The sequence below is a fragment of the Lipophrys pholis genome (genome assembly GCF_963383615.2).
Source record: "Lipophrys pholis genome assembly, chromosome: 11".
Classification (NCBI taxonomy): domain Eukaryota; kingdom Metazoa; phylum Chordata; class Actinopteri; order Blenniiformes; family Blenniidae; genus Lipophrys; species Lipophrys pholis.
The window spans coordinates 6,776,020-6,801,751 of NC_137631.1; the positions used below are offsets into that span (position 1 = coordinate 6,776,020).

Consider the following 25,732-nt stretch of genomic DNA (forward strand, 5'->3'; position numbering starts at 1 on the left):
CTACCCTGACTAGTACGTACAATAATATTGTTTAGCATGCGTCTCATCTTTTCATCTATTTGCAGATTATTTACCATTTGTACGTTATTACTTTGTCACATAGTTTCATTGTTAATAATCAACATGTTCAACAGTTTTCTAATGAAATTAGGTTTATAGGCTTGACTGTCGTAGTCCCTTTTAAGCTGAACCTGGAATTCCAGTCTGGGCCGGCCGGATTCCAGATCGGGACTCAACATATATCTGATAAACAGAATGGGTGAAATGAAGCGGAATCATTTGTCAATATATTTCTTCTACACCTTGCATGATCTTTTGCAACTTCTGCATTTCTCTTCTGTAAAGTCGCCAATTGTATTCGAGCTTCCGGCCACTTTTCAGGCATGATAATCAGATAGATGAGATATGTGTATGCATGTTGGCAAGTATGTGTGGGTCTAATTAAACATTCTTTGTGTAACTATCTTCGTAAGATGTAATTTATTTATAAGCATCAAATGGTGTATATATTTTTGGATGTGTGTGTATAGGAATGTTGGATATGCATGCGATAGCACAAAATGCATTAAATGTCGCATGCCTGAGATGAATGAATACAAAAAATAAAAAGCATGATAAATATAAAATAGGTGCAAAAATTTATGTGAATACCATCCAGAGTCCGAGGATAAAGCAAAGACGGCGCAGTCTGGATTTCCTTATGAAATTTTATTGTGTAAACAGTGCAACATTTTGTTGATTTGTTTCAAAAGAAGTTTCTATGACACAGTGCACGTTGCGGACATTGCTCTGCACGATGACGAGTGACGACGTTACACCGACGACAAGATCCGACCCCAATGACACGGAAACAACAGCAAAAAACAAGCGAGTATGAAGAGTGAGGAAAGAAGGAAGAAGAAGTGCAAAGAAATGTCTGCAAGTTAAACAGAAGTCACAGTGTAGCGCGCGCGTGTGTGTGTGTGTGTGTGTGTGTGTGTGTGTGTGTGTGTGTGTGTGTGTGTGTGTGTGAGATTAAAGCTGCAGCTGTGCTGCGTGAAGCTTCGACTCCTCTTTGTAAAGATGCAGGCTGAGGCTTGAAGCGAGAGTTTCGTTCACTACGCCATCGGTTCATCTCGACTCGAACCACGACAGACTTTCCTTTAAAGAACCGCCTCAGTGTTTTAAACAAGCCGTGGCCCAATTTATCACAAAGCACAAGAACTTGTTTGGTTGGTTGGTTTTGCGGCGCATTCATGACCGGATCCTTCAAGTCCAAATGACAAACACTGGTTGATCATCATAAAAACCTAAATATTTGATGGAAACGTTCACAAATCAATCGCAAAAGTAAAATGTGTGCTACGTTTAAGTCTGAGGAAAAAACAGACTGAATTCTGGGAAGACATTTTTTTATTTTTTTTTTTAACTTGTGATTACCTCAGAGGTCTAAAATAAGATTTTTCCTAATTACGGTATTCAGACTGATTTCTGTCCTGACGTTTGATTTCATGGTGTTTTAATCCAGAATTCTGTTTCCTCACTGTGTTTGCATTAAATGGGCTCCGGCAGATAAAACCGTCTGGCGGTTCCTCGGTGTGCCGCTGCTGTAGTGTTTCCTCTTTCCCCTCGGGACCGTTTGGGAAAGCACAAAGACCCCAAAAACTCACCTGAACCTTGTTTAACTAATGCCCCTCATCCCCCCCCCCCCCCCCCCCCCCGTCAGCAACGTAGGATTTCATTTAAATGTGAAAGAAGAAGAAGAAACATCGGCTGGTACGTTCTCCACCTGGTGGAAGTGCTCAGAAATCTAAAGTGTAATCCCTTTAAGTCGCTCTCGGCCGCGCTGTAAACAATTACCCACCGCTGGAGCTGAACCCCCCCCCCCCCCGCCCCTCCTCCTCCCCCCCACATCATCACCCACCGGGAGGGAAACGAGCCGCCCGCTTCCATCGCTTCCCCCTCCGTCTTTGTATAACTCTCTTCATCCCATAAGAAAATATTTGTGGAAGGTTAAAGGAAAATATACAATTAATACAATAGAATTCAGAGCTATATGTTAAAGGTGATTAAAAACCGCTTGATTGTATCTCCCTTTACAACGCGCACATTATTCATTTATTCATTTCTCTCCTTGGTTTTAAAGGCAAAAGAGGTAAAGTGTATAAGAAGAAGGCAGCCTGTATGTGTCGTCCAGGAGGCCGGTGCTCCCAGGTTAGGCGATTGCTTTTGCTTCTGGTAAGAAAGCGTCCCAGTACTTTATGAGCTGGGGAGAGAAAACAGACATGCGGGTGTGTTTGAGACGCGTTTTGCCAAGTTTCACAGCTTTTTCTCAGCTTGAGATCACTTTAACAGAACGATCTGTCAGGACTGCTTTGCCAAAGAGGAATATTTGCCGTTTCGTTTCAGTTTCGCGTGTGAGAAAGTCTCAAATTTGAAACGCTCAATGAGTAAAACAAGCAGCTTTCAGGCTTTGGGAGATAAAATACTAAAAACATAGAAGCTCATAATCAAGATTTATGGTAATAAATAAATAAATAAATAAATAACAATATTGACACGTTTTCCTTCCTGTTTCTGTGTTTTCTCATTCTGAGTTGCTGTTCCTAGTTTTATTTTACTCAGCATTCTGACTTCACTATTTTGTCTTTTAATATACATGTAGCTTTCCTAAAATGAGAAATCACACATGTTCAGAATCTACAGAGCAATCAGCATTTGGATATCTTTTACCAGAGGTCCCCATTTTCAGCTTATTTAAATATGATTTAAAAAAAAAAAAAAAAAGAACTTTTCTCACACAGAAAGATTGTAATTATTCTGATATACAAATGCCAGAATAAATGGTTTTGTAAGACAAATACCTACATACATCTCACACTAAATTGCTCTAATCGCTCAACAAAGAAAAAAATACAGTTTGTGTATGTAGAAGGTATTAGGCTTGATGGTATTTAATAGGCATGTAGCTAAAGGTTAGTACTCGTCATCCTTTAAAAGAGTGGTGTCAGTGCGTCCCTGAATGTCGTTATCTTGTCTTGTATCAAACATCAATGCGTTGTGGTTCGATAAATCAGCCTCAGTAAATGTGAAACTGGCTTTGATTTGACGGAGATTCTGGAACGAAACAGGAGCTAAACTCACCTGTTGCTGAGACTGAAGCAGAGCCTCCAGGTACTTGATTATCTGTCGTTTGAAATTCTTGGTCTTCTCTTTCTGTTATAGAAACGACAGTTTTCACAAGAGTTTAATTGCAGCGTTGGAATGTCAAAACGTGGCAGCAGAGAGAACCAATGGAGGCACCTCGAAGCGAATCACTTCTTTCCTCACGGTCGCCGAAACTTTGTCGAAGTCTCTCTCGTACTGCGTCACTTTGGCCTCCCACTGGAGAGAAAGCACAACGATTCAGGCCCCGTTTACGCCACAGTCTCGTGCTTATATGGTAAGGTTTCGAAAAAGATGCCCGTTTCCATGGAAACGGCAGAAACGATGTGGTTTTCATGCGTGACGAAGATTACTCCACCTCAGCGATCTCCTCTTTGGCCAGCTGCAGCTTGTCTGGCTTGTTGGCCCACAGCAGCTTGGCCTCGGTCTCCCTCTTCTTCTGCAGCATGGCCTGAGCGTCCTGCCAGCGCTGCCACGCCTTCATCCGCTGGTCAAACGAGCCCTGCAGGACAAACGCACACCGGGCATCAGTCCTCGTTGGCTTTAAGTCAAAGTAGCTACATTCACGATCAAAGTCAGAGTAACGGTAGTATTCTCCTTACCCTCACAGCTCCCAGTAAGCGGATGTAGTCTGCGATCAGCTCGGCGAAGCAGAAGGTGTCGTTGGCCGCTTGGTCCTGGTGGAGCTGCTCCATCTTGTCCTCCACCTCGGCCAGCTGTGAGAGGGCTCGGGACAGGGCCGTGTTGTCCTCGGCGCTGCCCAGCATGGCCGCGCTTTTGGCGAAGCTCGCCGTGTTCACTGATAACTCTGCAGAGAAACGGAATAAGAAAGAATTAAAACAAGATTACAGTTTTTTTAATTATACTTATTTTTATTATTATTATTATTATTATCCAATAATAATCTAATGATTGTTGCACACTTAGAAGGATAACCAAATTTATGTCGTCTTTGGCACCCTCAAGTGGCTAAATTGGGAAAAACATTTTTTTGCCATTAAAAGAGTCATATTACGCAAAATGTACTTTTTAATGGTTTTCAACAGTAATAATCGTCTCCATACCTGGACTGACGCCCCAGAAGTGAGGAAAGTCTGTCCTCTCTCTCCCTGGGTGGTTTCAGTTTTTAAAAAGTGTGTTGCTCCAACCAGCCAATCAGAAATCAAACCCTATATAGTGTCATCGGGGGTTTAGCTAATCCCAATCCAGGAAGCCCCTCCCTTTGACCCTCCCACAGTCAGGCAGCTCTACTCTGGCCCATGGCATCACGAGAGGAAGTACTTCCGCCTCTTCCCAAGATGGGCATTTGTGGGTGGATCCAGCCCAGCTCACACAGACAGAACAGATTCTGAATGTAGCTCCTATGATCCAATTTTCAACTGGATGAAAATCAAGGAAAAGTTGGATTTGGAGAAATAAACTTTTAATACAACGTTTTTAGACCAATGAGACCATGTGAAAGTGTTGAAAAGCTGGAGAATATGACCCCTTTTAACATTAAATCAAGCTGAGCTTTGTATCAGAGACATTTTTCTCCACAGGTTGTATGACTGACCTTTCCTGTGGATGACGAGGTTTTCCACCAGAGCGTGCAGCTTCCTGAACTGCTGGTCTGCAGACTCCACCTCCTGCAGCTTCTCCTCAAACCACTGCAATGCAATTAGAGGGACTTTAACCAGCTCTGTGTGCTCCTCAAGGCCGGTCTTACAACATGACTAAAGTGGGAAGTAATAAAACCAGGTACGGAACTCACCATGTCCGACTCGTTCATCTTGATTGTCATCTTGCTGACGGCGTCCGTTGCTTTGTTGAGCATTTTCAGGAAGCCGGCGCCACTCAGGGCCTGAGTGCTCACGGCTCTGGGCAACTGAAGACACAAACACATCAGCAACACAGCGCATAATGTCCAAGCGGGAGGCAGAGGTGAACATACAACCAAGGAGTAGGAACCGAAAGAAACTTCAGGCTTACTTCATCTCTCTCCAGGAACTCTCGGACTTCAGGGTCTTGGAGGAGTGACGGGTGGCTCACCACCCTCTGCAGATACCTGGGAGACGAGGAGAAGGGAGAAACAAGCTCACGCCGCCGCTTCGTGGAGACACAGCAAAGTGTGGAAACTCTCTCACCGCTCCAACGCTCCTCGTCTTCTCTCCACAAAGTCTGCAGACGACGAGTCCTCCTTCCCCACCTTCACCTTCGTCATCCCTGTGCAACACAACGGTCATTCTCTCAGCTGGAGAGGAGAGGAGAGGAGAGGAGAGCAGAGGAGAGGAGAGGAGAGGAGGAAAGAAAAATAAAGAAGAAAAGACAAGTGGGGAATAAGATAGAAAAGGCAAAGAGAATAAAAGAGGCAAGAAAAGGAAGAAGTCGCGAGGAAACAAAAGAAAGTGAAGAAAGAACAGTAAAAGAGAAGAAAGGGGAGAGGACAGAGAAAAGGAGAGAAAGCAAAGAATAAACAGTAATGGAAAGAGAAAATACTAAGACGTGAAAAAGAAAGAACATGTGTAAAAGTTTAGAAAGGACAGAAAAGGAATGAAGAAGAGGAGCGAATATGAAACCGGAAAGGAGAAAATGAAAAAGTATATGACAAAATAGGACAAAAAAAAAAAAAGGACAGAAGGAAACAAATGAAAGGACAGGAAAGGAATAAAAACAAGAAAGGGGGGAACCAAAATGTAAACAGAGAAAAAAGGAAGGGAAAGAAAAAAACAAGGGTAAAAGAAATGAAAGAAACGAAATGATGATTGGGGAAAAAAACAAGAGGAAAGGAAAATGGAGAGAACAAAAACAAAGTAAAGAAGAAGAGAGGAGGAAATTAAAGTAAAAAAAAAAAGGCAGATAGGGAAGGATGAGTAAGGAGAGAAAGGGAACAAGTAAAAGAGGAAATAAAGAAAGGGAGAGATTTTTAAAAAAAAAAAGGAAGAGAGAAGCAATGAAAGAAATAGCAGGAAAAATCAGGAGGAAATAAACTGAAGAAAGAGTGGACTAAAGGGGAAAGGAAAAAAGAGAAAGATTTAGGAAAAGCGAGAGAACAGAAACAGAAGAAGGAAGAGGAAAACGAAAGGACATGACAGGAAACAAAGAAGAGGGGAGAACACGACGGGAAAAGAACGGTACATCAGGGGAGGAGAAAAGGGCGAAAACCAAAAAAAGAAAAGAAAAAGGAAGGAGGACTGACGTTAGAGAAAGGCCTACCCAGAATGCTTTTCTCTGGCGGAGGAGGTACGATGAATCCGTTTGGTCCGTGCTTTTCAGACAGTTTCTCGTAGAGGCCCAGGAAGTCGCTGAAGCGTCGCCTCACGGTGAACGTCTTGTTGCGGAACATGGGCAGTGTGGTCTGAAACGCACAGCGACACTTTGTGTCAAAAACGCCTCAGATTCCACCGACTGTACGGAACAGCTCCCTCTACTGGTCACATCCGGCCTTTACCTGAGTGGTCACTTTGTAGGCCATGTAGGCGTTCATACCGTCCCCTGAAAGGCGACAAGAAAACCCCATTTTCAAAAAGACAATGTAACTAAAAGTTACTGTTTAACTAAAGTCTCCTGTACTCTGTATTTTTTTTTTTATAACCATGACAGAATTATATTCAACTGCTGTAAACTTTTTATACGCATTTAGTAGGGAAGATGAGATTTACCGATTTTTTCAGGGTCTTTGACAGAGACAAAGACTTCAAACTTGTCGTCCTGCTCGTCCTCTTCTTCCTCCTCTAGCTGAAACAAAACATGGAAACACAAGTAAAAAAAAAAAATAATAATAATCTCAATGAAGGACTTGTGGATCAACAGCTCAATCTTATCTGTCATTTACGGTCGACGACATGCAGTTTGTTTTCTTAAAAGAATTGATGACCTTCAGAAGTGCAGAAATGTTTAACAGGTATGAAACTTGTTATGTGCAAATGTTCATGAGGTCGATGCAAAGGCCAACAAAAGGCAAGACAGTTATAATCTGGGTTCAGTTAAGTTATTGCAAAGACCAAGAAAAATCAATATAGTGCCCCCCAGTTTTAAACCGGCACCTCCAAAGTCCAACAAAAGACAATTTATTTACTCATTTCAAAAAGGATCCTACAAAGCCAAACAAAAGGCAAGATAGTAATCTGCTGGTTTCATGCAATCACTTGCAAAGTCCAATAAAAGACAACATGATGATCTGTCAGTTTTGTTGAAGCACTTACAAAATCCAACAAAAGACAAGATCATTCTGCCAGGTTCTATCAGGCTCCAGCAAAAGACAATAGTTATGTAAAGGTTTCTAAAAAGTTCCAATGAAGGCCAACAAACGATAAGACTCTTCCAGTTTTGATGAGGCTCCGGCAAAGGCCAAGAACAGACAGGATAGTAACCTATCATTTTCTTTCACGCACCTACAAATGCTGAGGTATGAGGAGTGAGGCACCTGCAACATCCAACAAGAGACTATGCAGTTATGTATTGGTGTCAAAAAGGTGAAGGCGAAGGATACAACAAAAGATAGGATGTTTACTTCCAGTTTCAGTTTGGCTCTACTTTCTCTTCTACTGCGCTCACTCCTTTTTATTTTTGATCCACTTCCAGCTGAAACAAACATGAAAACTAAACCGAGAGCCTCTTTTAAAGCCGGCGGCTCGATGTGAGCTCTTTCTTTATTAAATGCGTTGATGCCGTTCCAGACATAACAACTACTGTTAAGTAAGGAGTAAACCCCAGGTACTAATTATTCACCACTCCTTGTAACCGGCCGGGTGTGGCTACACCCTCTTACAAATAAACGTCTGAGATACATTAGATGCCACCAAGGTCAACAAAGCTCGCATTCGAGTTGTTCTGTATAACAGCGTGTGTTCGTCTGCTGATCTCGATCTAAATAATGATGCTTGTTGAGTGGAGCTTCATCAAGGTGGCAGGTGTTTCCCTACAGTTTGACCACACGCTGATCCTCCCAGACAACTTGCTGTGTTGCTGTGTACAGACCTCTTGCAGGGCAGTAGGCTGAGGCTTGGGCAGGCTGGAAGGTACCGACACAGCTGAGGGAGTGGCGGCGGCGGTGGCGGTGGCGGCGGCGGCGGCGGCTGGCGTGCTCGCCGGCTCGTTCTTTCTTTCGTTTTGTGGACTGTCGAGGGAAAGCTCCACTGTGGCTTCTGTACGAACAAGAAACAGAACAAAGACACGCAACAGAGTAAAGTTGCCGAATGCAAACTGGTGTCCTCCTCGTTCGGGTAACAAATCTCTTGATAAATCACAAGAACTTCACAAAACTTTTCAATATTACATTTTGTAATTGAAACTGGTCTGACTAGAAATGATGTAATTTATACAATACAGCTTCTATGTGACCTACATTAGGCCATTTGTTTCTGGAAGTTAGTTTCCTATTGGGAGGTGCGCCAACCCCGGACCTTAAATTACAGCCAGCACCTCAGCGGAAAACAGACTTCAACACAACACCAGATGTGTTTTGCAACTTTAAACTTTTCACATACATCCCGGCTATGGAGAAATCTAACAACACAATAATGATTTCTTTTGAGAAACCTACATGCCAAGTTTAGATCCATCTAGCATTGTGCGCTCATGTCCTTATTAAGTATTTGGTTTCTGTGAAATTCATCTCGTCATATTGTGATCAGATTGTTGATATTAGGTTAGTTGGGCCTCCTGAACGTCAGACCAGTGAGGTATGAGTGAAATAAATTCTTTGAAATGACAATATTCACACGCCACAGGTTTGTGGATTTCAACCCACCGGCGAATATATCCGTCTCCTCCTCGGAGTGGACTCCATTGCTCTTGGAGGTGACGGCAGTTTTTTTGGTGATGGTGGTCGTCGTGGTAACAGCTTCATCGGTGAAGATGTCTGCAGGCTCTGGGTCACCGAGAGGTCCAGAGCGAGCTACAGCGACTGGCGCAGTGATGGACGCCGCCTTCACCACGCCGCTGCTGCTGCTGCTGCTGAAGGTGGAAGTGGTGGTGGTGGTCTTCTTTGAGATGGCGCCCAGCGGCTCGCCAAACAGATCGTCGTCGGGTTCGTCAAAGAGGCTTTTCTGCGGCTGCTTGGCCGATTTGGTATTGAGGGGGTCTGCGAAGAGGTCGCTGCCTTCGTCGTCAAACAGGTCGATGGTCGCCGGGCTGGACACTGTGACGTTGGCAGTGGGCGGAGCATCACTGAGGAGATTGACCAAGGGGTCGGCAGTTTTGTCGCTGACGTCCAGCAGTGGCGAGTCGCTGGCTAACCAGTCACCACCGAGGTCGATGATGGAAGCGGGAGACGTCTCCTTTGCTTCTGGCAGGTCATCCAAACCCTTCTCGTCATCAGTGGGGACATCTGTGACGGCACTCTTGGCTTCTTCAATCACTGCTTTCACAGTAACATCCGCCACCACTACGACTTCCTCTCGATAGGCCTCGGTTTCACTTCCCAGTATTTCCACAAAATCATCCGACGGCTCATCTGAAGGGATTTCTGCTGCAGCTGCAGCATTGGCGCTTTCATCCGCGGCATCCACGTTGTTGGTCAAATCCACGAACTCATCCGACGGTTCTGCAGCCGGTTCTGACGGGCTGCTGATGGGCTCGATTAAAAGCTCGGCGGTGGTGTCGCTGGGCGGCGTCGTTAAGAGGTCACTGGACTCGCTGGCAGGTTCTGGTGAGGTGTCCAACAGGTGGGGGAGGCCGCTCTGGAGACGAGAACAGGGTTAGACGCAATGACTCAGAGAGTAACAGAGAAGCAAGGTTATGACACTTCACCCATGAGTTGAAGCATATTTTCACTAAAAAAGTGGCTTCTTGTTTAATTCTTCAGCTTTTTAACCCTCAACTAAGCTTTACTGTAGGCATATGGGTGTAAATACTTCTTTATTTTGTATCTAAACCTTTGTACTTTAGCAGCATCTTTATACTTGAGTGCATATCAGTAAATACTTGAAAACATACTATATAGTTGTGTATCTTATACTAAATGATGAGTACCATAAACTTAATGCGAGAGTCTCTGATCAGACTGCATGATATCAGCTGAACATGTAAAAATGTTGAATATTGTGAGAACGACACAATTTGGTTTGTGATGTTGATGTCTTTATGCTTAGATTTGCTCTTCCAAAATAACAGTGCTCTTACTCTTGCCCATAGTTGACACAGGTTGTAAATGAGCTGTTTTTACCCCCCCAGGTACTGAAAACTCTTTTGTCGTGCTTTTGAGGTTCGCCGTGACACACGTATAACCGGCAGCGGCATCAATCTGATCGGTCAATTACATTCCCATGCAGTACATGAATGGAGAGTGTGTGGGAACACCGCAGTGTTTATTGCACATGCTGATATCATGATAATGATATATTGGCTAGATGTCTTCTTAGCAGAGGCACATAAGCAGCCATCTGTTCAAACAACAAGCCCTGGGACCAAAATTCCAGCTCAACAACTTAATAGCAAACACTTGTTTTTTAATAGGAGTCAGAGAATCTTGATTGAGCTGAACTAAACAGCAAGTTGAATACATGATGGATAATATTGATACGACATTATAGTACCATATTTTCTGGTCTATACGTCAGACCTGAGTAAGTCCCCCCCCCACAACAACGGTGCTTGGAGCCACCGGAATAGCAAATGTCTGAAAATGGCTTCCAAAGTTGAATTTTCAAAAACGCTCTGACCTCGACTCTGTATAAATGGAGAAAATGCTTGACTTTTCTGAAATGCTGCTATTGTGCATGCACACTGCAGCAGTAGTAAATAGTTCTTCTGCACATGTAGATGGGTCAGTAACAACGTTTACCTCCAGAGTGTCATGACTCCCAGTCCATCTATTCTACTGGGACTTGGTAGTTTTATAGTTGAGAGTCACCCGGACGAACAATCCAACTTGGTCGTCTGTCTATAAGAATGCAACCACGAGTGGCCCAACACAACGTCACCTTTTTTAAACATTTCTGCTGTTTGGATTTAAAAAGTGAAACTTTTTTCTGAAACAGACACACACAAGTGACGCGTTTTCACTTAAATGTTGTCGTGTAAACAGGATCTAAGTGGCATCTGTCAAAAAAAAAAGAAAAAAAAAAGAAGTTTCACGAAAAGGGAAAACGGAAAGTTTACATATATAAGACACATTTGCCACATCCAGATGTAACTGCAGCGTTGATAATTTTGGCCCACTCGCTTTTTTGTTCCTGAACCTTCTGTGAATTTCTTCTTTAGCTTTTAATCCATGATTAGCTTTCTTTGTTTTCATCATTACGGCAACAGTTTCTCTGCTTCTGTCCAGTTCCTCACAGGTTTCTCAAACACTCCACACTGTCTCTGCTGCTGTGTTTCTGTTGCACAATTTACCCGTTTTTCTTTCAATTCTGCTGTGTGCCTTGTTTGGGCAATATCTTGCCGAGTCAATTACTGTAGCAATCTAAGTTTTTCTGTCGTACTGGAGCAGCATTCTGTTGTCATACAGTGACATCTAGTGGTCTCACATAGTATGTACGCGTATATTTTGATATACAAGTCTAATCTGAATATAAGTCGGATAAGTAGCCAAACATTAAAAATAAAAAATAAAAAGTGACTTACAGTCTAGAAAATATGGTCACTGCTTTCTTTTGTCTGCGTTACATAAAACATGTTCAAGCTGGAGATTTTACTGTTGTGAAGGCATTGATATACATGCCAAAGTATTTTATATCTGGCTGTATTGTGGTGCAGTGGTGAGTACTCGCGCCTCACAGCGGGAGTTCTTCTTGTTCAAGTCCGGGGTCTTTTTGTGTGCAGTTTACATTGTTGTGTTTCCATGAATATCACTTCTAGAGCGAGGATACATATATCATGCAGCAATTGAAAATTATTAAGATCTCCGTCTTTAAAGAAACTTTTACACTACATGTTTATTGCAGGGAGATGGAGTCACCCCACATGAGGTGACTGACCAGTGAGGGAATAAAGTCTGCAGGAGGAGGCATGTGTAAAAGATTAGGAGTGTTTTTTCTACAGGAAACTGGTCTGAGCTCAATCTCCTGACTACATTACTTCATCTCTGAGCCGTTAAATGAAACATCCACACAAATGCTGACTCGTGGTTTCCGAGCAGTAGTGGAAAAAGGAAAAAGGAAAAAAAAAGACAGAAAGAAATGAAGACAGCAACTTTTCCAGCGTTTCCTCTGAACTTTGACTGCAGGAAAACATCCGGGTTCTGCCCATGTGACCGCAGCGCACTCACATGACAGCAGGGCGCTCGAGCCAGCGTCCTAATCCCCGCAAAACACGCAAAAAACAACCAGAAAACACGCAGAAATAACACGCAATCCCTGCGCACTTTATGGCAACTTCCATCCAGCCCTCTGTGCAAACTGCTAACGTCAGGCTGATGATGACTTTACTCTAAACAACTGCACAAAATGCAAATCCGGCATTAAATATGCTAAAAAGGAGGTGCAGCTTTACACCCACAGCCAGTTAAATAAGGACAATTTGTGATTTTTAGGTGAAAATGTGCAGGGAAATGTGTCGGGAGGCCACCTGGTTTCCTGGAGAAATCTCAGCGAGTCAAAACGTAACTTTCAGGAAGAAAGCCCGCAACATCTGTCGAACCCCAGAATACCACGAAAAGCTCACTTTCCCTCCTATATTTACCTCTCCCACCCGGCAGCTCCCGGTTTCGGGAGCATTTTACCTCTAAATGCAGCCAAAATCTGTTTAAAAATGCAGCTGTAAACCTCCTAAAACTTGTTAGCTCCTCCGGTTAGCCGCCTCGCCCCGCTAGCACCGTTTAAAACCCACCGGGGTGGCGAACAAATCCTCCCCGTCGTCCTCGTCGCTGTCTCGGCCTCCCACATCTTCGGGGTCCGGCATGTCTTGGTCCTCGGAGTCCGGGAACGGAGGGGGACTGCGCTCCGAGCTGGTCGCCATCTTCGGTCTCTGAGTTAGAACACACACACGCGCACGCGCGCGCACAGAAGGGGGAGGTAGAGAGAAGTCGCTCCCCTCCGCTCACACATACATACACACGCGCGCGCACTTTCTCACTCACGGAGACGTGTCGATTAGCCGCTAATGCTAATGCTAATGCTAATGCTCTCCGCTCGCCGCCGGGGTCTCCCTGGTTGTGTAACCGCAGCACGCGTCCTCCAGCACGGGGAAAACAAACCCCGCTCGCCGCCTCGTCCCTCCACTTCCTGGTCCTGGTCCTCCTCCCCCTGCTCCTCTTCCCTCCCTCCGGTTAGCTCCACCGTTAGCGTCCAGGCACCTGGACCCGCACGGAGTTAGTGTACAGCCGATTTAAGCCGCGACCCAGGCGGTGTTTTCTAACCGAGGAGCCCCGGCCCCCAGGAGCAGGGAGAGGAGGCGATGCACGGCGGGGAGATGGAGGCGAGACGGCCGCTTCTCAGCGGAGACCCGCTGGATCCCAGCGAGCTGGACTCGGATGAAGGTAAACAGTTTGTCCACATCAGTGGAAATAACTGAGAAAAAAAACATGTAAAAGTTATAGTCGGGCACGTGGCAAAAGTTGCTGAAACTACAAACAATGTGGAGAATTGCGGTGGTTTTCATTCACTGTGTACACCTGATAGTTGTGAAAAGATGGAGTGGAAATCAGCTGTTTAAAAGAAAGAAAAAAGCTTTGTATGCTCTTTTAAGTTAAATTTTTTTATGTTTTCTTCTTTATAATGTCTCAATTACATCTACACTGCCAGTCAAAAGTCTCATTGAATGTATTTTTCATCACTTTGTTGACTATTTACATTGTAGATTCTCACCGAAAGCATCAAAACTATGAATAAACAACATGGAATTATGGAGTCCAAAAAAAAAAGAAGTGCGAAATAACTCAAAATATGTTGTATATTGTAGATTCCTCAAAGTAGCCACTTTGGACGCGTACCTGGTACCTGGTAGCAGTACTCTGTATCGGCAAGCAGCTACCGGCTTGCCGATACAGAGTACTGCTACCAGGTACCGATATCCGAATATATACTCCAAACTATACAATATGTGAGCTTTATCTGTGCTTTTCAAATGGAATCTAACCTTTTTCACATTATAACATCTGTATGGATCCACAGGCTATAGAAAGTCAGTTTGTTAGGTACACCTTATCGAGCTCACTGATTTCTATATACTACGAATTCCTTGCAGTTTTTCTTATAAGATAACATGCCACCCAGTTTGCATGTCTAACAAATTACAAATAAATACAAAAAAACTGAATTACAATATAAATTCCATTACCACAAAAGTCCTGTGAATAAATACCAACAATAATAGTGATAATGTCTAAATTCAACAATCGACATCAGCAACGTTAAATAAAACTAACGGACTAAAGGACTTGCCGGCTCTGCTCTTAAACCTTGAATTTGTTGATTTCCGTGTGTCCATATGTCGTCCTGTGGTTTTCAATGACAGAATAGTTGTGAAACCAGTTTTCTGTGTTATGTGTTGTAATATTTGTTTAACACTCACTTCTCGCGAGTGTAAAACAAATGAGAGCGTTGCTTGTGTTGGCTTGGCCTTCTAAACTGTGTTTTCTGGGATCACATAATTTCCTCTTTGTTTTAAGTGTTTGTCTCATTTGTTACCGTTCAGATTGTTCAGGAATGCTTCGTTCTTCTGTCCTTGCTTTGAAATTCTTGCTATTTTAAAAATGTCCGCACCTTTTATGCTCTGAAGCTTTTCCGGTTGTTTCCTGATTGTTTTTTTGTTGTTGTTTTTTTTGAGCTGCGTGTCAGACTCGCAGACTGAGAAATGTATTGTTTCCTACCGAGGATTCTCATCACTTTGTTGATGAACAGATGAACTTTGATCAAATTCATGTTTTGCATGCGTTTCTCGTGCATTTTATCTGTTCACTTTTTGCGACACAGCAATTGTATTTGACAGTAGAAATATCAGAAATGCAATTTATCATTTAGAAATTCAGATAGAATCTTTCTCCAATGGGATTCTATCTGAATTTCTAAATGATAAATTGCATCCAGCAGTAAACACAAACAACCAAACAAGCAGTACAATATACTGATATATATATATATATGAACACTATAATGTTCAATACTTCATCTTATGCAATCTAGTCTTTAAAAAAAAAAGGCCTTGTTTTACCTCGTTTTATATAATAGTTTGTTTTTATATACTATTTATTCTTGTCTTCTTCACTTTGTTTTCCTCAATTTATCCACAATTTTCTCTGTTTTTTAAACGTGCACTCAACGGGATTGCAAATAGTTTAGTTGTTCTTTTAGCACAATGACGATACAGATTCAGAATCTGAAAGAAAACTCCAAATAAGCAATTTAAAGTTTTTATGGAACTAATACAGGGTGGTGTTGTTTGGAAGAATAATCCTCGCTGCATAAAAACATTCCCATCATCTACATAATTATTAGTCTTTTATCTTGAATCGTCTTGTTGCCGCGGTGTTCACTATCACCTGATCCAAAGTGACTAAAAGGAACTTTTCTTCTTTTCACCTGACTTGTATCTGTGTGGTTTTATATTTTTTGTGCTGCTTCCCCAGGTGAAGTGATTTTCGAGAGGGGCGCCCCGGGTGAATCGGGTGGGCGCGCCCCCAGAACGTTAACCTACGAGGAAGCAGTGGAAGTGGCAGGTAACGGAAGAACCAGTGAACCCGGTGTTTCCCGGTGGCGACGACTCCGTAACCGTCTCTCCTCTCAGGGTTCGGTTTGTTCCACTGGCTCCTGCTGCTGGTGTGCGGCTGGGCCAACGCCAGCGACGCCGTGGAGATCCTCTGCGTGTCTTTCCTCCTGCCGACGGCGCGCTGCGACCTGCAGCTGAGCTCCTCCGACATGGGCCTGCTGACCGCCAGCATCTTCCTCGGTCAGTCGCGCCAGAACCTTCCCCGAGCAAAAAACCCAAATCTTCTTCCTTCGTTCACATTCTTGACCACCGTCCTCACACCTACGGGCAATCTGGAGTCACCAGTTGACCATATATGGTCACTTCCACCTTTTTACTTGTAGAAATAACCCTCATCATTTAATAGGAATTACAGAAAGCGTCATTTTGTCATCAAAACACATTGTTATGTTTCTTATGAGACAACCGGATTGTGAAACATGAAATGAAATCAATGTTTAATTTGAGATTTTGTCAATTTTCTTGTGGGCTTGGCCGGATTGCAGTCTTTTGTGGGCCGGTTCTGGTCCACGGGCCTTACGTTCGACGCACCTGATTTAAAGGTCCCATGTTATGCAAAATTCACTTTCTAACAGTAATATGGGTATGACACTCCACAAGTTAAGAAAGTCTGTCACGTCCCTCACTTGCTCCGCCTTTTAGTGAACGTGTGCTCATACAGGCGAATCAGAGATTTTCCCTTCATGATGTCATACAGGGAAATAACCACTCCCACTGGTAGTGGATATTCACGTTGGCCCTTCCACAGGTAGATAAAAACTTAAAAAGATTTTATTGAATAAATTCATAATAATATGAAAAACCGTAGCAGTTACCCTCGCTAAAGGTAGCAGGAGCTAGCATTAGCGACTTGATAGGAACGGTAACAAAACACACGACCAAACTTGGTAACACACTCAGACACACAATATTTTTAGCTCGTCATCTTCAGGAGCCTCTTCTGAGCCAGATTCTGGTTGAACTACAGTGTTTATATGAGTCATAGTGATAAATCCTCCGAAAACATGTAGCGGTGTTTCTAATTGACTGGTTTCTCTGTTGCTGTAGCGTCCATCATTGCTGCTGTTAAAAGCATATATTAAATCAAGACTCACAAAAGGTACGGCACTTCTAAACGTTATTCTAAATGCTGTGAAACGACGTTCGCAGGGACAGCTGCTGGTTTCTCTCGGGTTTCTAACGTCTGTTATTAGCAGCAACAAGGGACACTAAAGGGTCACCAGTTAGCGGTGAAACCACTTAATCTGAAACACCGGAAAGCTCTTCTCTTCGAGACGGGTCTGGAGTCGGCGTGGCCAGACACAGAAACAGCCTGTTCTCAGAAGAGGGACTTTTAGCCTGGCGGGAATACGGAACCAAAACTGGATTAGGGGAAAATCCACTTTAAAATACGATGCTGTTGGACGACCTTTGTGAAATAGTCAAAAAACTGTATAATATGGGTCCTTTAAAGGGTTAAATCAGTCACTCAAAGTTTGGTCTGCGCCCCGTAACAGTTTAAATCTCTTCTTCATCTTAAATCATGAATATAAACTTCTGTTGGGATCCAGAAGCATCTAGAGTAAAAACGGGTCTTGTGCTCGCTGAAAGCTTCTCTACATTAGTGTCCGTGCTGCTACACGTTGACATTCATCCACCTCATGTTGTCCGTTTAGGTTTATGGCGACCGTGTAAACACAGTTTGCCTCGTCTGCTAATCCAAACACGGCAGACAATGAGAGCTCGCTTCATTTGGCAGATTGTTCCTGTAACGGTTCCTCTTGGCTTTCTTTATTCTTTTTTTTTTTTTTTTTTTTGGACGACTGGAAATCGAGTCCACTTCCCTTTTCATTGACGTGACCAATGTGCATTTGTGGGACGAACTGTTGATGCAAAAACCTGAGATTTAAAAAAAAATAAAATAAAAACACCCATCCAGCCAGCAAAGAAAAATCAACATTGAAGAAAAGCAGGTTTGTTTGTTTTCGGAGAAGATTTGGTTAATTTTTAATCCTCATCACAGCTGCTCATCCCACAAATGCCCGTTCTGTACAGATGTGGTGTCGGAACAGGTTTCCTATCGGTGTGATGACAAAAGGAGCACAGACACAATCTCTTTCTTTTCCTCGCTGCTCCCGCAGGAATGATGGTGGGGGGCTACATGTGGGGCTACCTGGCGGACCGTAGGGGGCGCCGCAGGGTCCTGGTGGTCTCTCTGACAGTCAACGGGCTGTTCGGGGGTCTGTCCAGCGTGGCGCCCTGGTTCTGGCTCTTCCTGCTGCTGCGGTTCATCAGCGGTGTCGGGTGAGGAGCGAGCTCGAGGGTTTAGAAAGGAATAAACATAAAATCAAACAGCAGCAGGTTTAAACTCTCGTGAAAAACATTTTACGAAATTTCCTCAATGGATTTTACAATATTAAGTTGTTGACTTCGTGCACACGTAGCAGGATATCACAGCAAGTTTGACTCACCGTATTCAGAACTCAGGCGACGGTCGTTTAGATTTTGTTGTTAAGAAACATCTTTGTGAGTTTTATTTTAGGAGTTGACCTCTGATCGTTCACATTTATTCACTCACGCTTCAGTAATCAGCGTCTATCTTCCTCATGATACTCCACACGTCCACTCTTGCCTAAATGAATTTTGTGATTACATTGGCTGGATATATTCTGATTTTATGGCTGATGATGTGTAACAATTGACCTTTCCTGCTTATTTTATTTTCTACAGTGAACATTCAGTTCTTTGATTCATCTTTTATCACAGTTTGATTCATATATCAGTTATTGTAGTGTGGTACATATCTTCTAATGACTTCAAACTCCATGAGGCAACCTAAACTTTTGCCAGTTATCCTATAAATAGTTCCCTAACTTGTTTTTACGCTTACCTCCTATATCGAAAACATTTCAGTTTTTTACTCATGTTTGAAAATGGCAAGTAAAACATTTTTATTAACCAGGTGTTCCCATCTGGAGTCCCTAAAGCTCAACGCTGAAGTTATTTTAGTCATTTAAAACATAGAAAAAGACATAAATCTACTGTGAAAATACACTGCAGCTACAATCTTCTGTTTGGCGCCCTCCAGTGGACAAGTTAGGAATTGCAGTTTCATTTAGAGCCGGATTGGACCTGGTTTTTGGTGCCTCATGTTTGACACCACTGGACTGAGACTTATGGTAATGAGAAGTACATAAGAAGAATCCACAGGATGAGTGTGAAAGTGTGAGGCTTTTTTTGGTATTTTTATTACTTTGATTGAAAATGAGGATGTTTTTTTTTTTTACCAATCAGGCGAAGCTTCCAGGATCCACTTTGAGCGGTGTAATGTTTCAGGATGTCACAATGAGAGTTTATGGCCCCCGAGCCAAGTTATAGAATTGAGAATCTAGAAAAAAAACGAAAGTTTTCTGATCCAATACCTGGATTTTCTCCATTTATTGATCTGACATAATGTTTTATTGTCCTAAAAATGACAAGAAGTTGCACTTTGTTTCTTCCTTTCCTCCTTTATTAATAGATCTCATTGTTAATTTTAAACAAGCTGATGTGTGAAGAGATGCAGCGAGATTATAATGAACGAGCCTCCCGAGTCATTAGTTTAGTTTCAGCTCTTTACAAGAGTTGTGATTGCGTTCCCTGATATTTGTTGAAGTGAGTAAACGAGCACAAAAACAATTAAAATTGAGCAGAATATTTATTTGAGATAAAAAAAATAAATAAAAAAATCCGTGCGGTTGTGTTAAAGCTGACCAGATTTTATTCTTCTGACACATTTCCATGAATGAACCCCACTCTGTTCTCCTCTGCAGGGTCGGCGGTTCGATTCCCGTCATTTTCTCCTATTTCTCTGAGTTCATGCCCCGCCTGAGGAGGGGAGCCATGATCAGCGCTCTGGCCACATTCTGGATGGCAGGAAACATCCTGGCAGCAGGTTAAAAGATACACTGAACTCGTCCTCGAAGTACTAGTGGTACTCGGCCTTTTAGCTTTATCTGGATTTAAAGTACGCCTCCTCTGTATGGATGAAAAAACAATCCGTGATATAGGAAGCTAATGTTGCTCTGCAACCAAACACACAAATAAAATAAGTCATCAGCATATTTTAATATGCCTGAAATAATTTATCTTCTATATTCAAGAGTTCAAGATAGGTTATAATGAGAAAAATAACTGATATAGTGTGTTTTATGTGTAGAGAATGTAAATATAATCAAATAACAGCTTTGTTTTTAAAGTCTTACTGGATTAATAAAAGATAATAACAAAACAGTATAATCACAAAGTGACTAGCAAACTAAAAATATGAAAAGTTATGTCTTTAGTTTTTTGGTTTTACCATCAGGTTCAGCTCTGAAGAATATGTCAAATACAGAAGAAATGTGGAAAACAAAAAAAGGAAATATTTTTAAAATATCTGGAAAAAAACAAAAATAGTATGTTTGAAAATACAGCAAAATATTCACAAATGCAGGTAAAGGTATGTAAAAATACAAAAGAGAGAGCAACACACACACATGGAGCGCAGGAGCAAATGAAATGTCCCCCCCCCCACGCAGGTCTGGCCTGGGTGGTGATTCCTCGGACCTGGGCTCACTTCTCAGTGGGGGGGCTGGACTTCCAGAGCTGGAGGCTGTTCGTGGTGCTCTGCTCCGTCCCCAGCATCACCTCAGCCCTGCTCTTCAGGACGCTGCTGCCCGAGAGCCCCAAGTTCCTCATGGAGGTCCTGGAAGCACACAGATCAGTGTTCTCCTGTTGACCCCGCCACGCTCCTCTGTGACACGGTCTTTGTGATGTTGTTCTGCCAGGCGGGCTGCCACAGGGAAGCGGTGCACGTCTTCAAGTTGATGTTTGGACTCAACATGGTGGGAAAAGAGAAGACGTTCCCGGTAAGGAAGAGCTGCGTGGACACAGAATCGGTTTGACCTCAGATGTCAATGAAGTGACAGCGCGAGACTGAAGTTTGGTTTCATTCAGTCAAACGTGGAATAATCTGCTGTTCATCTCTTCATCAGGAGTTTTCATTATGTACAACCTCCAGGCACAGAGAGGACGAGGAAGACGTGAAGAGTTCTTCACAGAAAGAACATCTCTGCAGCGTTTTAACGAAGGTAGACTTTATAAAGCAGTTTCTTTGTGCTCCAGCAGAACATGCTGTAGGTCGTCGGAGATTCATGGCGTTTTTAAAAGCTCAGAGACGGTCTCCATGCTACTCTGGTTATTAGAGTTACCATGGCCTTTTAAAGGTCTGACCTTTTTCCATCCCCTTCGCTCGTCGTCTCTTTCCCCTCTCAGGTCTCGCTTCCGGTCAGACAGATGTTCAGCAGCTCTCTCAGATGGAGGAGCGTCGTCCTGCTCGTCATCTTCTACTGCATCTCCTTCGGGTGAGGGCTCTCGTCCGTCCGCACGGTGATACCTTCGTCCTCACCAACCAGGAAAACTGCAACGATACCGACCGTCCGGCCAGCTGGAGCAGGCAGGAGGAGGCAGAATCTAAATAAAACAACTTTGAAATGATTCCATGAAATATTCATGGGAAGAAAATCAACACTTTATATATATATATGGCACTCATTGAAAAAGTGATGTCAAAGGGATTTGATATATTTTCGTACTTTCACCACAGATATAAACTCTCCCAATGTTCGTAGATAACGATTTTAAAAACTCAGTTGTGAAAATTCTTTTTTAAACGGACAGAACAGAAATTACAGCTTAAATTTTTTTAATTCTTAGTACTTTATTTATTTATTTATTAATTAATGCCTCATTTGAGTGTTTTATTCATTCTACATTATTATTTATTTATAAATTTGATGATTTTGTGTGTCTCTCTCCCTCTCTGTCTCTCTCTGTCTCTCTCTCCCTCTCTCTAGTTACTACGGTCTGTGGATGTGGTTCCCTGAGCTGCTGAGGAGGGTGGAGGTTGGCGGTTCGCCGTGCGCCAACGTCTCCCTCAAATCTTCCGCCCAGAACCAGAGCTGTGGGCCGGTCGGCACAGCAGGTCAGATTTTCTCCATTCCTCAACAATCCATTGAGATTTTATTCGTCTTTTCGTTTCGCGACGACGACGACGCGGCGCCCCAGAAACATATTTCTGGCAACTCGCCGTGTCGCCGTCAGTCGTCCGTCTTGTGCCGTCCGGCCGCCGCGTTGCTCACCTGACTCCGCTGTGTTGTTCTGCGGTTGACAGTGTACATGGAGGGCTTCGTCATCGCTGCGTCCAACCTGCCCGGGAACGTCTTCACCATCCTCATGATGGACAGCGCGGGAGGGAAGACGCTGCTCTGTGAGTCTGAGCCGCTGCTCCTTGATGTGAAGTCGCTCAAAATACAAGACCGGGACAAACTTAGATTTTTTTTTTTGTGCTCATGTCTGATCAACAACCAACATTTTTATTTATCTCAGTTTTCATGTTGATGTCGTAGTTTTGTTCTTTGTATATAATCACACGCTGGACGTTTGGATGATATCTTTAACTATTATTGTCGGTTATTGACATTGGAGTCTATTTATTTGTTCTCAGTTTGGATGTTTTCCCACTAAAATGTGGCTGGGGGTGTTGGATTACCGCAGAAACCCACCAGGTGCATTTTCTCCGGTTTAAATGACTAAATTCAGCGATGAACTGAGAAACAACCTGCAGTCTGTGGAGCTTTACTCTGATAAATGACCTTTGACTCACTGTGGAGACTCTGAACAGAGAATTTCTCTCCGCTGGTTTAAAAAGAAATTGAAAACAATTTAAAATTCTCCTACCGATTTAGTCAATTTCCTCTAAAATAAACGTTGAGGACACTGTTAGGTTGTGTTGTAATTCCCGGCAGTCGTTCTCATAACTTCTACTGATCTCAGGATTAGTACAGACTTTAAAACAAAGAAACACTCACCAGGTCCATGTCCTCCTTCGCTCTGTGTGGTTTGCCTTTGTGTTGTTGTTGGAGTTTGTGTTGTTGTTTGTGTTGTTGTTGGAGTTTGTGTTGTTGTTTGTGTTGTCCCTGCAGCCTGCAGCCTGCTGGTGTCCAGTCTGAGCGTCTTCCTCATCTACCTGGTTCAGACCAAAACTCAGAGCCTGACTCTGTCCTGCGTCTTCAGCGGCGTCTCCGTCATCGCCTGGAACGCCCTGGACGTGTTGGGACCCGAGCTCTACCCCACCAAGCTGCGGTGAGTCCTGTCCAGACGACCGCACTCCTGGAAAAATCCTGGGAAAATCCTGGAAAACGCTCAGTAGGACTTAGGTCACTGTAGTCGGTCACACTTTCTTCAGCCGCTTTTATTAGGAAGTGACTTATTTATCAAAATTAAGTGGTACATACCATCTGTGACCACTAGATGTCACTATCACAACAGAAAGTTGCTACAGTACCACAGAAAAACCTCCTTTACAGTATATTGACTTACAGTATATCTGTTCTTTTTTTTGATGGCTACAACTTGCACTTGTTGTTAAAACTGCTTTAACAAATAAAGTTATTATTCTGTATAGTAGAGAAAATATGTTAATATTGAAAATTCTGCCCAATCTCAACTTACATGATATTTATATCCAGGCGTTTCGTCAGGGAACTTGTCGTTGTTGGTTTGAAGGTTCCAGAAAAAGGGTTCTGGTCAGACGTGAGCAGGGCTGGGTACCGAATTCCATTTGTACTACCAAGTACTGATTCACATAAAAAAAAAAAAAAAAAATGAAATGGTACCATGTTTTTGGTGCCTAAACGCACCCTTGTGACTGAGGGCGTGGCAGAGTAGGCGATTTTTCCCAGCCGGAACTTGAACACAGCATTGCAGCACACGAGCGTCACGACGTGCGTAGCCGCGTGTTGAGACGACGCTCCAGAGGTTCACTTTAAAAAAAAAAAAAAAAGCGACGCAGATTAAGCTCGCTGCAGTATTTATGACGTGAAGAGCGAAGCCAGCGGCAGGAATACTTCTCATCTGAGGAAACTCCTGATTTAACCCTACATTTTTCTTTCTCAAGGCTTGAAGAGTGCTGTCAGGTCCAACCTCTGAACATTTATTAATTCTGCAAGGAAGAACACACGCCAAGTTAAGTTGGTTTTACTCGCGAGGAGAACGGACAGAGAGTGTTTCAGTTACAATCTCCAACCCGCTCTGAAAAACCTCTGCCGCCTCCTCACCTTTTATTAGGGTTCCTCTTATCTGATTTCAAGGCACTTCTCATCTGCAGACCACATTCCTCCTTACCATAAAAGATCACAGTGGAGAAATACAAGTCGTAATAGATGAGAAAGAATGTTGGTACAATGAATGTGATAACTTTTCGTAAGATTTTTCCAACAAGTGCACAGTTGGACACCTTCAAATCTACCATCACAGACCTATAACTCTACCATCACAGATCTATAACTCTACCATCACAGTGTTTCCGGAGGGGAAATAATTAGAAGGATGTGGCGCTGGGTTTTAGTTTGTGCATTATTAAGAAGAAACGCTGCGTAGTTGTAGTTTAGCGTTGTTCGATGTTGTTCTGATGTGTTTGTTAAAGGGGATGTTGAGTAATAAATGATTAATTGTAAAATACCAGAAATTGGTACCGTTGAGTACCGGTATCAATTCCCAGGTACCGGGTATCGGTACCGTACCAGTTCAAATGTGAAAGGTTCCCTTCCCCCGACATGAGATGAATTCAGGTGCGTGAAGTCTCCGGTTCTCATCTTCGTCCTGCAGGTCCTCGTCTCTGGGGTTCTTCACGGGGGTGGGCCGCGTGGCGGCCATCATGGGTAACGTGGCGTTCGGGAGGCTGCTGGACACGGACTGTGCCGCCCCCGTGCTGCTGGTGTCGGTACTGCTGCTCACCGGAGGACTGGCGGCTCTGCTGCTGCCTCAGACCAGACAGACGGAGCTCACATGACCCCCACACGACCCCCAGACGTCCCCCACATGACCTCCTCACAATCTTCCTCTTCCAGGAGAAACTCCGGCTGTTCTGCTTCAGAACTTTACGGCTTGAAATTCTCTTTTTCGACGAGTTGGCCAAAATGTGAGAAGAGCTTGTGACACAAAAAGGTTGACTGAGGAGAAATACTTTTTCTCCATGAAGAAGCTGCAAAACCAAAGTTTACAAAGTAAAAGCTTCAATGACACAATAGACATGTCTGTTTTTACTTTAAGCCTCCGTGACTTTTCATTTAATCTTTTCTACGTTGAAAAATGACTGAAATGTCGAGCGAAATCCTGAAGTTTTATTGAGATTAATTTATTTAACATCCTTTATAGGACTTCCACTGTAAATAAAACCTGAACTTGATAAGAAGTACGCTCTTTATGTTTTGGTAAAAGTCAGAAATGTTTTTTTTTAATGCTGCTGAGCTCAAAATCTGAGCACGTTTCCGTACAAATGTCTTAGAATCTGTTCGTTTAAAGTCTAAATATACACGTGCCTTTTGTATGTGACCAAATCGGGTCATTAGACTGACCAAAGTCGCTCATATTTCACTTTTTCTGCATAAATAAATCTCTGAAAAGAGCAAATCTCTCCCTGAATGTTGATTACACTGTTATGTTCCACTTGAAATATTCAATAATTGAATGGGAGTTTACAAAAAGTTACCATAATATAATAAATATGCAATACTTGAATGACTTCAGCTTTATGTGATTTAAATATATTTGTAATTTATTTCCTTTGACGCTAAAGTGAAAACTACATTTTTTGTTTTAATTTTCCCTACTTGAGTAAAATCATTTTGCAAAAGTTTGGAGAACAAAAACGTTTTGAAAGATGTTTATTAAACACTTCGAATAAAATACGTCTTGTGTAGTTTTTCTGCGAAACAATAAATATTCATGAGTTCTTCCTGGTTTATGTCAAAATATTCCAGGTATGAAAAAGGAACATTTATTGTAAAGTTGATGCCTCGTGGAGCGCGTCGTCTTAAGATCGGAGTTTAGAAAAAGTTTAGGTTTAAAGGTTATTATGGCACAATTATACGAGTCCGGCCCACTCAAGATGGACTCGTTT

General features: G+C 42.9%; 2 protein-coding genes across 2 annotated transcripts; one reads left to right on the plus strand and one right to left on the minus strand.

Annotated features, from left to right (window-relative positions):
* Positions 1–1,406: 1,406 nt before the first annotated feature.
* snx1a (sorting nexin 1a) lies at positions 1,407–13,291 on the minus strand. The gene is made up of 15 exons (XM_080476109.1): positions 12,895–13,291; positions 8,876–9,806; positions 8,104–8,270; positions 6,786–6,861; positions 6,575–6,618; positions 6,340–6,481; positions 5,271–5,349; positions 5,116–5,191; positions 4,898–5,011; positions 4,700–4,793; positions 3,747–3,952; positions 3,503–3,646; positions 3,283–3,363; positions 3,124–3,195; positions 1,407–2,245 (listed from the first exon to the last, which is right to left on the minus strand). Exons 1-15 carry the CDS (start codon positions 13,021–13,023, stop codon positions 2,195–2,197), a joined length of 2,406 nt encoding a protein of 801 aa, XP_080332235.1. The 5' UTR covers positions 13,024–13,291; the 3' UTR covers positions 1,407–2,194.
* sv2 (synaptic vesicle glycoprotein 2) lies at positions 13,049–25,515 on the plus strand. The gene is made up of 13 exons (XM_080476110.1): positions 13,049–13,543; positions 15,632–15,721; positions 15,790–15,951; positions 17,892–18,054; positions 19,563–19,684; positions 20,310–20,473; positions 20,559–20,639; positions 20,766–20,861; positions 21,046–21,134; positions 21,627–21,754; positions 21,944–22,039; positions 22,755–22,914; positions 24,439–25,515. Exons 1-13 carry the CDS (start codon positions 13,462–13,464, stop codon positions 24,620–24,622), a joined length of 1,617 nt encoding a protein of 538 aa, XP_080332236.1. The 5' UTR covers positions 13,049–13,461; the 3' UTR covers positions 24,623–25,515.
* Positions 25,516–25,732: the final 217 nt, after the last annotated feature.

Excerpts from the sequence above, each read along its gene's own strand:
- sv2 (XM_080476110.1), top strand. The coding sequence starts at position 13,462 with ATGCACGGCGGGGAGATGGAGGCGAGACGGCCGCTTCTCAGCGGAGAC. Across the intron at positions 15,722-15,789 it reads GGAAGCAGTGGAAGTGGCAG|GGTTCGGTTTGTTCCACTGG; the intron begins GTAACGGAAGAA and ends CTCTCCTCTCAG. Across the intron at positions 21,755-21,943 it reads TGGGCCGGTCGGCACAGCAG|TGTACATGGAGGGCTTCGTC; the intron begins GTCAGATTTTCT and ends TGCGGTTGACAG.
- snx1a (XM_080476109.1), bottom strand. The coding sequence starts at position 13,023 with ATGGCGACCAGCTCGGAGCGCAGTCCCCCTCCGTTCCCGGACTCCGAG. Across the intron at positions 3,953-4,699 it reads CCTCGTCATCCACAGGAAAG|AGTTATCAGTGAACACGGCG; the intron begins GTCAGTCATACA and ends GTTTCTCTGCAG. Across the intron at positions 3,364-3,502 it reads CCAAAGAGGAGATCGCTGAG|TGGGAGGCCAAAGTGACGCA; the intron begins GTGGAGTAATCT and ends CTTTCTCTCCAG.